Source organism: Bubalus bubalis, chromosome 5 (assembly GCF_019923935.1).
Source record: "Bubalus bubalis isolate 160015118507 breed Murrah chromosome 5, NDDB_SH_1, whole genome shotgun sequence".
Taxonomy (NCBI): Eukaryota; Metazoa; Chordata; class Mammalia; order Artiodactyla; family Bovidae; genus Bubalus; species Bubalus bubalis.
The window spans coordinates 43,466,575-43,480,823 of NC_059161.1; the positions used below are offsets into that span (position 1 = coordinate 43,466,575).

Consider the following 14,249-nt stretch of genomic DNA (forward strand, 5'->3'; position numbering starts at 1 on the left):
TAAACTAATTTTGCTTGTTTACAGAAAGTAGACATCCTTCAAATATACTGCATATTTTATCTAACATGGCAAGGCTTCTTATAGAGATAACACATGTCAGACTATAGCTGATGCAAAGTGTAATCAAACTCTTTGTCAAACAAGTTTTCAATAAAAGAGTAGCCATGTCAAAGGGAGATTACAAGTGATTTACTACAGTCTCACTCCATATGTTCCAAAGCTTTTCCTTCACAATTTCAAAGGGTATTCTTTTCCAAACCCATTTAGTGTCAGAACTTCATTGACTACAAGATACAAATTGGAAAGCAGTGACAAAAAAATAATATTTTTGTCTAAATTGGTTGTTTTTATCCAGATTAGATTTTAAAGAGAATGACATTAAATAAAAGAAATGTAAACTAAAAAGACATGAAAAACTTATTTTGTTAAATGTTTAATTCAGAGTTATCTTTCTCACTATACCATAGAGTTTATAATCTCAAACATAACATATAAAACTATTTTCAATAAATAATCAGAAATAAAAGTCTGTGTAGATTTCTTTTGAGATATTAATATTATTGTAGTTGAAGACTTTGAGGAAAATTCTCCCATACCTTTTCAAGAGCAATATTCATGCATATTTCCTTGCCAGATAATTTTCTAACATCAAACATTTCTGCAGAGGGATTTTCAGAACATTTATGATCTGTATTTCATGAACAGAATCTTCAAAAATTCATTCAGTGGTCATTGTTTGGGGGTTTTAATTTATTATATTCTGTTTTTAAAAGCTCAACCCCAGTAAGAATAGTGAAGGTATGTCTTCAAATTATTATGTTGTAGACATCCTGAAACGTTTTAGTATGAAGCCATAGTTTGAGAAAGTAAATGATACTCTAGAATATGTTTGTTCCTAAAGTGCTATCCAGGCTATAACTTGTACTTTATAAGGCTCAACTTTGACATATTAGGGAAAAATTGACATGGTTTAATTGCCACCCAGTGCCAGTTATGAAAGTACATTGTAAAATAAAAGAAAGAAAATTTGGTATTACGTTGAAATTTCCAAGCTTCCTTCAGAAATTAAAAAAGATACTCCTTTCAGAAATATTGACTACTCAAAGTAATGTTTATAATACTAGCAGAGCTTTAAACTCATTTGTGACAGCAACTGGTTAACCTTCTTCTTAAATAAAACTATATATCTGGGTTTTGGAATATGTTAGAATTAATGTAATACTTTGTTCACTTTGAAATTATGCACATTAATTTTTGTGTAGTAAATATCATGAAGAATTACAAATGAATTTTTCAAATGACAAGTCTAAAATAACTTCGAAAGTAGGAATGTTGCATACTCAGTTGCTCAGTCATGTCCCACTCTTTGCAACCCCATGGACGGTAGCCTGCCAGACTCCTTGGTCCATGGGATTCTCCAGGCAGAATACTGGAGTGGGTTGCCATTTCCCTCTGAGGGATCTTCCCGACCCACGAATCAGACCCACAGATCGAACCTGCATCCCCTGCATTGGCAGGCGGATTCTTTACGGCTGAACCACGTAGGAAGCCTGAGAGTAGGAAAGCGGTGATTAAATTGTCATTCATATTCCTTTCAGCTATCAAAAAGAATAGGTGGTATGGTCATATTCTTTAATTACATTAGCTCTATATGTAAAGAAACTTTATAAACTGTGAAATACTATACTAAAACAAGATGCCATTAGTAAATAGTTCTCACTATTTTGGAACCACTCAGAGTCCAATTTAAATAAGTGTTTACACTTAAGAATCCTATACTATACTGTTTAAATTTTCTTCAGAATTTTATTAGTCCAAATAAAGTGTCTTAACACTGCTCATAGAATAGCATTTCATAAACTAGAGTAACCTAAAGAGGTTGTATAGGTACATGATGATGGTCTTTTGGGGAAAAATTATTCTGTTGATTCTTAAAGAGGTGGACTTTGGTGGAACTAGATTGAGATGCTCTATAATTAGAGTTCACTTTTGTAAATTATTTAACATTCAGAGTAGGTGTTATAAATTCATCATGCCTCATAATCTCTTCCACTATTATGTTGCTTTTCTTCTTTTGTATTTTATTACCTCTAATTATCCAATTTATTCTAATTTTTTCCTCTTCCAGTATTCTATAAAATTTGGGGGTCAGGGCAAGTCTTTCTTCATATATGATCTTAATGGTCTCAGTGGGTGAATTGTTTCAGGTGAGCATACTTGGGGATAACCAGGAGTTAATGGTTGTATTCTAATAATAGTTAAGAGTACACATTAACAGTTCATTGTTATTTAGACCTCTGAGATGCATGTTTTGTTTAAATAGGTGCAAATGCCATCCAGATGCTTATAAAAAGTATTTATTGGTAATAGAATGGCCAAAGTACATGTTTAGGTAATGATGTCATGGTGTTATTTAATATTTTACCCTAGAACAGTGTGTAAGAATCTTCATAGTAATCCACATGTTTTCCACCACAGTTGTCCTATTTGGCCCCTCTTTGATCTACTTGCCTCTTTTTAGCTGAATGCTGGTAAACGTCCTTTCTGACAGCCCCCTTTGCTCCTGCCTGCCATTATCTGCTGAAGTTCAGAAACCAGAGCATCACTTCAAACAGCAGAGTTAGGGAGTAGCCAGTCAGAAGAGATTCCTGAGGCATGCAAAGTTCTGCCATAATCATTCAAAGATGTTTGAGTAGGGGGGTGGTGGTGGTAGAGGTGTATGTGAATATAGCGAGCTGTGGGGGTTGGCCTCTGGTCACTGGTAAATAAGTGAAGTCAGGTGCCAGAGAGTCTAGACACAGTGATTTCAGTCCTGGGTCTTTGGTATCTGATACTCAATATGGGACTTGTCTGATTGAACACTATTGCCTCTTCATTGCAAAGACTGAACCCCTTTTAGTGCCTTCCTGTTAAATTAGTAAAAGATGACAATGGACATAGTTAGAACAAATCTAGTTTTAATATTTCCTAGTTGTTAGCAATTACACTTTCTTTTGAAGTGCTGTAACAATCAAATTAAAGACAATGTTGCCCATGGAGTTTGAACTAAATTAATATTTTAAAATGTGAGTGCTCTAATTAAAATTTAAGTGTCTCTCTTACTCTGAAAAACTAATTCTATATCATGATATGTTTTTTTAACATTTAGTCTTGATTTGGGGATGTGGGGATTTGGATAAGGTTTTAAACCATCATTATTTTTTAAAAAGCTAGCTCCTGAATATTTCACCACAAAACTTAACATGGAAATTACAAAAATAAGGCAAAACAAAACCCCTCAGCTTCTAACAAATCACCAATAATGCCATTTTTAAGGGCAAGTTTCATACTACAAGATTAATTTCAAGTAAATAACAACATAGTTTGCCTTGTTTAAGCATTACCTTAATGTAACAAACAGATTTTTGTTATTTTTAAAAAGCTTCTTGTATCAGGAGAAGTTTGAAAGAAATCTATATGTAGTAGGTTTTTAATTATAGTATGAAAAACATACTGTATATATGTACAGTACTGTCATCTACATTTTTATTAATTTATAATTTTAATTGATAGTTAATACATAGGTACCAAAATCTGTTAAATGTATATCCAGTAATTTAAGGTTGTTTTATCTATGCCATAGATTTTTTGTTGTTGTTCTGCAACATTATTAAGTATTAGTGATTAAAGATTTCATTAGTGGCAACATTTGTGTTAAAGAGGTGCTCTGTGAGAAAAGACATAATACATACTAACCGTTTACCGACTATAGTGTTTTTGTAGTTCACAGCAAATAAATGAATTTTACACACACAAACACATACACAGACACACACACATACATACATACATATATGGGCTTCCCCAGTGGCTTAGCTGTGAAGAATTCACCTGCAGTGCAAGAGACAAGGGTTTGATCCCTAGGTCGGGAAGATCCCCAGAGGAGAGCATGGCAACCCACGCTAATATTCTGGCCTGGTGGATCCCATGGACTGAGGAGCCTGGCGTGCTCCATAGTGTCACAAAGAGTGGGAGAAGTCTATAGGGTCACAAAGAGTGGGAGAAGACTGAAGTGACAGCACACACGCATGTACACACACGTGTATATACCGTTTTGTTAGAATGATATCAAAGTGTTTTTTGGAGCAGCTGTAAGTGGATTTGTGTTTTTAATTCATTGCTAGTATATAAAAGTAAGATTAATTTTTACAGACACATGATATGTTGACCATGTATCCTTTTTGAAACTTAGAAGTTATTTGGAACTAACATAGAAAATAACCACAAGATTTAACAGAATAAGGTCTAACCCATCAACAAAGACATGTTGATCTTAAAGATATTGCCTTGAGATAAAACATAAGAAAATTTTAGGTTATAAATTTTAGGATTAACTTCCATATATTGTTAGCAGTTTGACTAAGAGAAAAATATCTTTATATAATATGCATTAAGTTAATTTACTATTTACCAATAATAGTAGACTGGCTTCTCAAAAGTATGGCATAAGATTTGTCATTTCTCCTTTATTATATAGCAATGACCTTTTATCATGACAAATGTACATATGGCTAAATGGCATAAGTAGCCTATCCTTTCCTTCCTCTTTTTCTGTCTGTTGCTTCCCAGACCCATCTTTCTTTCTCTTATTAAGTAGAGTTCTTTCCTTATTTTATATACATTCCCGGATGATTGGGTCAGACCTTGCAGGTTCAGTTATCAACCATAAATGACAATTCCTAAAATCATATGTTCAGTCTGAACATGTCTTCTAAAATTGTGTTTATAACTTTTATTGACTATTGGCACTAAACTGTCACATAGGCAGCTTAAATTCAACATATCCAAAAGCCAAAATTACTGGCTTCCCTTTGAGGTTTTCTCCTATTCTAGTTTCTGTCTTTGGGTAAGCATTGGCACCATCATTCATGTCGTTCAGGGTATAAACCTGGGAGTCATCTTTGTTTCTTCTTCTCCCTTAATGCCAACATCCAGTCAGTTATTAAATCCTGTTTGATTGTCTTTCCTAAATATATCTGAGCTGTCCTTTTTATCTCTATCCCCACTACTCTACCTTATCCGAGCAGCCACCACCATACCTGGACTTTTCTGCTAGCCCTTTAGATGGTCTTAGCACATCACCCCACTCCACTACTCTTGCCTGGAAAATCCCATGGACGGAGGACCCTGGTAGGCTGCAGTCCATGGGGTCGCTAAGAGTCGGACACGACCGAGCGACTTCACTTTCACCTTTCACTTTCATGCATTGGAGAAGGAAACGGCAACCCACTCCAGTGTTCTTGCCTGGAGAATCCCAGGGATGGGGGAGCCTGGTGGGAGGTTGTCTATGGGGTCACACAGAGTCAGACACAACTGAAGCGACTTAGCAGCAGCAGCAGCACATTTTTTTACTATTTCAATCTGTTTTCTACACTGGTCAGATCTTCTTGAAACATAAATCTTATTCTGACACTTTCCTTATTTGGAAGCCTTTAACATCTTCCCATTTTCCTTAGGATGAAGCCCCAGATCCTTAACATGTACTTCAAGACCCAGCATTTTCTGGCTTTTACCTTCTTTTATCACTGTTTCTTCCCTCATTCCAACCATGTTTGCTTTCTTTCAGTTTTTCAGAAGAATGACATTTTTTCCTGCCTTATAACCTTTGCACAAGCTGTTTTCTTTGTTCAGAGTGTTCTACTTTCCCATGATATTTTAAATCCTTAAAAGCAAAGACTTTATCTAATATTTCGTTTACTTTCTCCACTGTACTTGAAAGCTTATATTTAATACTGAGCATCTAATAGTTCACTAAGGTATTGAGTAGTAAAAGCCTACTCGATGTTGAAAATGTAATTGTATTATTTCCAACATACAATCTATGATAACGTACTGTGATTAAACATTGCCTGTGTTTTTCATGTGTTTGGGGGTGTTTTGAATGAAATATGTCTTGTGCTTCTTGCTAGTTAATGAAGATGCTCTTTGAGTGTTCAGATGAACGGATTGACTTGGAACTCATTTCTTTCTGCATTAATCTTGCTGCTAACAAAAGGAATGTACAGCTTATCTGTGAAGGTTAGTGCCTTTGAGCTTCATGGATAATCTTTATCATATGCCAATGGCAAATGATAGAAAATAGATAATAAAGAATTAAGAATTAAAGTAAATAAGTGAATTACATCTTTCTATAATTTAAAAAATTATAGCTCAAATCCTTAAATGTCAGACTCATAAATATTCTTACATTGTGAGCAGACTTACTCTCTAGTAGCATTTTATAAACTGTTTTGTCAGTTACCCTTAATTGCAATTTGATTTTTAAAAATATTTTCTAGGTGAAACAAAGCTTTTTATTTGTAAAGCAGTCTGTTACAGTTTAAGATGTTGCAGTACAAATGTATTTGCTATTTGTTTCTGTAGTATCTTCGTAAAATGATTTGTCATGCATTTTGGTATTTCAGAGTTTGGTCAGTAGTTTTTACTTATTTGAGAAGTATACATGTAAATTATCAAAAAGTACAAATGAGCAAATAGGAAAAAATTTAAAAAAGTATTTCCACTATCCAGAGATAGTCATAAATGAAACTGGTACAATGCTTCTGCATATTATAAATTAAAATGGGATTCTGTATATTTGATGACATGTTTTTTAAAGTTAATAATATCTGAATACCTTTCCATGTGATTAAATACTTTTATAAAATGTAATTGCCAGTAGCTGAAAAAATAGCTTATTAAAGGATTTTCCATAGTTTAATCTGCTGTTTGGGTACTTTGTGCCACTTCTTTTCTTTTACAGACAATACTGCAGTAATTTTTCTTTCTCTGAATCTTTCATGTTTGCATTTTTATATTCTTAGGATAAATTCCTAGAAATACTATTTTTATGGATCAAAAAGTATTTATATTTTACAAATTTGTGGTACACACTTCATATACATACTGTGTTTCTGTTTATGTGATATTCTGCTGCTGCTGCTGCTGCTGCTAAGTCACTTCAGTCGTGTCCAACTCTGTGCAACCCCATAGATGGCAGCCTACCAGGCTCTGCCATCCCTGGGATTCTCCAGGCAAGAACACTGGAGTGGGTTGCCATTTAAAATCTGTGTTTAAAAAGAAAATACAAAAAAGAGGAATATGAGGAGGAGAAAAGAAGAAAAGTAATTGTATTGGGGAGATCAGCTAAGCACAAGGGAACTTTCTGCAGTGAATGGAAATATTGTCTTGATATAATATATGAATTATAGAGAGGCATACATTTATTAAAATTAATAGATTCTATAAAATTTATGCATTTTCTGTGTATAAATTGGGTTTCTTGAGAGCTGAAAATTTTAAAGATCATTAAATTTAAATGAACCTTAATTTTATTTGGGAATTTCTCTGTTATTATCAGGAAACGGGCTGAAGATGCTCATGAAGAGGGCTCTGAAGTTCAAGGATCCATTGCTGATGAAAATGATTAGGAACATTTCCCAGCATGATGGACCAACTAAAAATTTATTTATTGTAAGTGTTGTCTTTGGCTCTCTGTCTGTTAAAATAGCCTGGAACTGAAGTTTTAAAGTGCTGTGTTTGGAAATATAACTCTTCCTTAACTCTTGTCAAATATTAATTCATGACCCAATTTGATTCTTCTTGATATCAACTTCCTTGGAAGTTTAGCTCCTAGAGATTTCAACCTAAGTTTTAATACCGTTTTTGTTTTATGATCCCTATCCCTAACCTTTTCAACCTCACGCCAGTTTTCTTGCCTTAAACCAATTCACTATAGACTCCCTTAGCAAGTTAGCAGTCCATGGGGTTGCAAAGAGTCAGACACGATTGAGTGATTAAAGAACTACAATTAAAACAAGAGAATCACATTTGATACTTATCTTCCTATGCATTAAATTATTAGATTAGTTCCTTTGTAGAAATATTTTAAATTTATATTAAATTTTGTTTTATTCAGGATTATGTTGGAGACCTTGCTGCTCAGATCTCTAATGATGAAGAGGAGGAGTTTGTGATTGAATGTTTAGGAACTCTTGCAAATTTGACCATTCCAGACTTAGACTGGGAATTGGTTCTTAAGGAGTATAAGCTGGTTCCGTACCTCAAGGATAAACTAAAACCAGGTCTGTGCTAAGTATTTCACTTCTGCATAATCATTATTTCTCTCTTTTGTGGGTAAAGCTGCTAGAGCAGTATATTGTGACCATTATTATACTACGTTCCCAGGCCTCTAGTTCTAGCCCTACTTCTAACTTCTTTCTCCCAGAAAAGCAGTCACTAGTTCTCCTCTTATATGTATATACTATTTTCCCTAACAATATGTTTTCTTAATATTAGTTTCCCTTTCCTATTCTGCCTTACTATTTTTTTATCCTGCCTTTTTAAAATTACCAAATAACCATCCTGCTCTACATGAATTCACATGCACACACGAAGTTCTTTGAGGCATTGAAATGACTCTTCTATTTTCTGTGTTTACATTGTCATTCATTTATATTTTCAAAGACTTATTAGAAATACAATAACACCTCTCTACTGCTCCAAAAACCATGAACTGTCATTGTGGAATGGAATTCTCTGAACATGGAACTTTGGGAAAAGGACAAATTTGTATACATGTTAAAGGTTCATAAGAACTGATTTAATAGCTTTCAGTATCTTTTCTGTGAATAAGAATCTTGGAAATATAAAAGGATTTGTATCAGGACATTTCAATGAAAACTTTCTGTGATGTTCACTTCACTAGGTGCTGCAGAAGATGACCTTGTTTTAGAAGTGGTTATAATGATTGGAACTGTATCTATGGATGACTCTTGTGCTGCGTTGCTAGCCAAATCTGGGGTAATCCCTGCACTCATTGAGTTGCTAAATGGTAAATTACAATTTTCCTTATTTTTATGCTAATATATAAACCCATTATCTGCAGTGATAATATATTATCTTGTTGCATTGCTCATCTTATAGCCACTTAAATTATATAGTTAGCAAAATGAATTAAATATACATTTTACTAGAATTAGATAGCGTAATACCAAATAGCTTTAGGTTGCAAGGTTAAGAATGTTCCTATAAAGTGATTGAGGACCAATTTTATAGATAACTACCCTGCACTTATTAACCTTGAACAGCTAAATATTCTGCCATTTATTCTTTCTGTTGAGCTTTGTCTTGGTTGAATTATATCTCTTTTCTTGCACAAACCCTTTTTTATAATAACTCGATTTCTAATCAGAAAGGTTTATTAGGAAGCTAATTCTAATCATCATATTCCCTCCTGGATCCATATATAGTGTTGTCCTCTAAACTTCCTGCAATGAAGAAAATGTTCTCTATCTGCACTGTCCAATACATGTGGCTATTGAATACTTGAAATGTGGCTGTTGGGACTGAGAACCTGGATTTTAAATAAAATTTAAATAAATTTAGTTAGCCACATTGGCTAGGATTACAATATAGGCTAGGAGTTCTAGATAGTCTTCCCCTTACTTTATTTTGCTCTTAAGGACCCAGGTTCATCATTTTCCACTGCATACAAAATTTGTCTGACTCTAAATATATTTTATTAGGGCCAAGTTCTCTAGGACCTTGTTTTATTAGTCTGCTCGGACTGCCATAATAAAATATCACAGACTGGGTAGCTTAAACAACCAAAATACATTTTCTCATATTTCTGGAGGTTGGGAAGTCTATTGAGGTGCCAGCCAATTTGGTTCCTGGTGAGGTCTTTCTTCTTGGCTTGCTCAAGGCCACCTTTTTATATCCTAACATCCTCATATGGTCGGGGGAGTTGGGCGGAGAGAGGGAGCGAGAGAAAGCACAAGCATACACAAGTGCTCTGGTATCCCTTCTTATAAGGTTACTAATCTTATAGGATTAGGACCCCAGCTTTATGACCTCATTTAACCTTAATTACTTCCTTCTAGCCCTATCTCTGAATATAGTCACATTTGGGTTTAGGGCTTCAACATACGAATTTTGGAGGGATGCACTTTGGCCCATAGCAGATTTACATTAAAAGTAGCTAATTAGTGTAGAAATTAAATATGCTAATATGGAAAGCTTAAAAAGACTCTCTAATCTCAGTCTTTCTTGTACCAGATATATATGTATTTTATATTATTTTAATAGTCTTTTTTTGAAGTGTACATAAAGAAAAACACAAGTTATAGGTATATGTAAAACAGTGAATTTTTAAAATGAGAGTTCTATGTTATTCCCACTTGTGTAAGTAAATGAATTATTACCAGCACCCTAGAAATTCCTCTTCTGCCATGTCCCAGTCATTGCCACCTTCTCCATAGGGGTTCTGTTTTTCCTCTTATCACCCATAGATGAATTTTGCTTAGTTTTCAACCTTTTAGAAAGAGAATCTAGTTTATTTTGCCCTGTATTATAACTGTGAGATTCATCTTTGTTGTGTACTGAAGTGTTTCCATTTATTGCTTTGTAAATAAATATACTACTATTTTTCCTTTCTAACTATTGGTTCATAGTAGGGTGGATTTTCTATTTGTTTTTTAAGAGAAAGGGGCTTTTATAAGTAATGCTCCTATAAACATTCTTAAATGTTTCATTTAGTGAACATATTTACTCATTTCTATTAGACACAGACTTAGGAGTAGAAGAGAATATGCATGTATTTGACTAAAAATAATGCCAGTCTGTTTTCCAAAGTAGTTGTGCCAATTTTCAGTCCCTCTAGCAATGTACTCGGAGAAGGCAATGGCACCCCACTCCAGTACTCTTGCCTGGAAAATCTCATGGACAGAGGAGCCTGGTGGGCTGCAGTCCATGGGGTCACTAAGAGTCGGACACAACTGAGCGACTTCACTTTCACTTTTCACTTTCATGCATTGGAGAAGGAAATGGCAACCCACTCCAGTGTTCTTGCCTGGAGAATCCCAGGGACGGGGGAGCCTGGTGGCCTGCCATCTGTGGGGTCGCACAGAGTCGGACACGACCAAAGCGACTTAGCAGCATCAGCAATGTACAAAAGTTCCAGTTATTCTACATCACCAACATATTTCAGCATCCAGCCTCTTTAATTGTAGCCTCCATAGTGATACTGCATTGTGATCTTAATTTGTACTTCCTAATAATTAATGTGGAGAAGGAAATACCCACTCCAGTATTCTTGCCTGGAAAATTCCATGGACAGAGGAGCCTGGTGAGCTACACTGTCCATGGGGTCACAAACAGTCAGACATGAGTGAGAGACAATCAATAATTAATGAAATTAGTACCTATTTGTTTACTGGCTGTTATATACAGCAGATAAAGTGAGGTGCCTATTTATTCTTTTGCCCAGTTTTCTCTTCTAAATCTTGAAAAGTTTGATTTGTAAATTCTTTTACATAATCGTTTTTAATGGTCATCTGGAGATAGTGCCTCCATATTTGAAGTATTTCTACAAGTAATATATATGGATTTGCTTTGGTACACCCTTCTCACAGCCAGGAGTTTTCATGTTAGAAGTAATTGAAAGGCTAGGTAATTTGGAGGTGAAACTAAAGACAATGTAGTTGTCATAATGAGAATGAGGATTTTGTAGTGAGCTGGAAAAAGTTGAAACAAAATGACCTGGGTCCTTAAATTGCTGTCTCACATTGATTATTACTGAGAGATAAGATAACAGATCCAGCTCAGTGTTTTACCATATTTTGATGTTCTCTGACATGTTATCACAGGCAGAGGCTGTATAATAATATTTTTTGGAAATAAATGGATTTTCAAAATTAAAACCCTTGGGGTTAAGTGAGGGAACATTGTATGCCAACAGAGTAATTAATAAAAATTTAACCCAAATAGTCTGAGTGGTACTTTGGAAAATTAGTGAGGAAAATTATTTGGAATGGCTGGACTTTGAAGGAATCACAGTTTATTTCACCCAACTAGTTAGATGCTCTGCTGACCTGTAAATATTTGTCTAACAGATATCACTGAACTGTTGCCAAGAGTTGATGTCAAACTATTAGTAAATCAAATTTCATAAACAGTACCTAAAAATTGTATTTCTATAAGTATTTGCCTTTGCCGTGAATAATATTAATCAGTGGTCATCTGATATTCTGTTAAAGTCATCTTCTTATGATAATAAACATTTCTTAGTTTGTATGCATGCATAACATTCTTTTTACTAGTATAATTAATTAGAGTGCAGCTAAAGTTACTTTATTGCTTCATGCCAATAATTGAAGTTTAATTTTGTTAACATTATTCAATGAAGAAAAAACCTGTTTATAATAATCTAATTTCTACCAGAAATTAAGGATTTAGAGGGTGTGATTTTTTTTTTTTAAGAGCCATTTTTGTCCTGTGAGGGCAACATTATAGAGACAAAATAGAACAAGATTTGTTTTACAAATTAAAATTATCTGAAGAATTTTTATGAGGGACCAAAAAAAAAAACCTCCCCACAAGTGGTGGTAAGTTTTGCCATCTCACATTAGAGACTTAGAGGTTAATTTAATGAATTTCTTTATACTTGGTGTCAATATAGCAAAAATTACTATTAAAGCACTATTACTATTCTCTTAAACCTATCTTGTTTCTCAGTTCTTCCTAGATACAGCCTTTTGAGATGAACAGTCTCAAATAGTTTGGTTTGGACTCAGAGATGATATAATTTCTCTCTTCAAAGTCTTATTTTTTATTTTTGTTTTACAAAGTCATAACCTATTTAGTTTAACACCAACCAAAATTAATAAAACTTCTGAAAATAATAATTATGAAATTTTTGACTGATCATCATATAATTTAGAAAAAAACATTTAAGACATAAATGATGTATGGCAGCCATATATTATAAATAATTTAAACCAACTGTCCTCTACCTGTCTCCTTGTCAACTTTGGTTTTTCTCATTCCCCACTTTTTCCCCTCAATGTTTTTCAGTTTTGTATATAACTTAGTATTTTTATTTGAAGCTTTCTGTTGCCTTTTAGCTCAACAAGAAGATGATGAATTTGTTTGTCAGATAATTTATGTCTTCTACCAAATGGTTTTCCATCAAGCCACAAGAGATGTCATAATCAAGGAAACACGTATCCTTTCAGTGTTCATCATAAGTAATGACACTTCACATGTTCAGAAAAGATACATTTTTAGGTGTTGGAAATTATAACTTTCTTTACTGCCTCTTTTAGATTCATTTGAGGTTTCTATCTTGATTTGAGTTTTCTTTCTTTATCCTTCCCTTTTCCCATACTGTTGTTTATACATTCCATTTCTTTTTATAACATTTTAAAATCAATTATTATTTTGATTATTGCTTTGTAAAAGCCAGTGTTTATTTAGGATTTATGGTATGTTAAACCCACTCCAGTATTCTTGCCTGGAGAATCCCATGGACAGAGAAGCCTGGCAGGCTACAGTTCATAGGGTCACAAAGAGTGGAACACGACTGAAGCCACTTAGTACACACACATGGTATGTTAATGCATTTATTTCATCATTTGCTATTTTTTCCTGAATTCAGTTCCTCTGTTTCTCTACATTTTCTTTTTTATTTTTCATTTTGTAACAATATTTAATTTTTTTTTTTCTTAATTGATTACGTTCTCTTATACTGCTTAGTGAACATCTATAGTAATAAAATGCATCTGTATCTGAAAATAACTAGTTTTTCCTCTTTAAATATAATTTGGCAGAATATGAAATTTCTAGATTGCGCATTATTTCCCTCATCAGTTTGAAGGTATTTTTCCACCTTTAATTGCTGCCAATGAGAAGTCTATAGTCTACTAATTATCTTTCATAAAGTCTAATGACAATTTACTTTACTTTCCCTTATAAGTGACTTGATCTTTCTGCCAGGAAGACCAAAGGATGTTTCTGGATTTTGTTTTGTTTTTTAAGCCACTATAGTTTTATTAGAATTTAAGTTGGTATTCATTACCCTTGCTTGGTTTTTCTAAGTATGCAAATACAGTGTTTGTACTTTTTCTTTTTTCTAATTTTAGGAACGTTTTCTTGAGTTGTAGTTTATAGTATTTGTTTTGTTCTATTGCCATGATTGTCTTTAGGATTCCTATTATGTCGGATCCTCTTTGCCTACCTTTAATATCTGTCATTTTGTAATCTTTTTCATCTCTTTTCATCTTTTTAAATTTTACAAATTTTCTTCTTTTTTGCCTTCTATTTAACTTAGAGTTTATCTGTTGCTTTTATTTATTCTTGTATTACTATAAACTTAGTTTTAATATATCTGAAATGATTTTTAGTTATTTCCTGAATTACTTCTCTGAGTTTTCTAATTCTGATTCCTATTA

General features: G+C 33.7%; 1 protein-coding gene across 4 annotated transcripts in view; it reads left to right on the forward strand.

Moving 5' to 3' along the window:
* Positions 1 to 14,249, forward strand: part of KIFAP3 (kinesin associated protein 3) — a 147,816-nt gene that overhangs the window by 85,470 nt on the left and 48,097 nt on the right. For all 4 annotated transcript variants that reach the window (XM_025285964.2, XM_025285962.2, XM_006073110.3 and 1 more), the window contains 5 exons: positions 5,949 to 6,057; positions 7,379 to 7,491; positions 7,937 to 8,102; positions 8,726 to 8,851; positions 12,924 to 13,022. In XM_025285964.2, the coding sequence (XP_025141749.2) occupies positions 5,949 to 6,057; positions 7,379 to 7,491; positions 7,937 to 8,102; positions 8,726 to 8,851; positions 12,924 to 13,022 (613 nt within the window). The remainder of the gene's footprint in view (positions 1 to 5,948; positions 6,058 to 7,378; positions 7,492 to 7,936; positions 8,103 to 8,725; positions 8,852 to 12,923; positions 13,023 to 14,249) is intronic.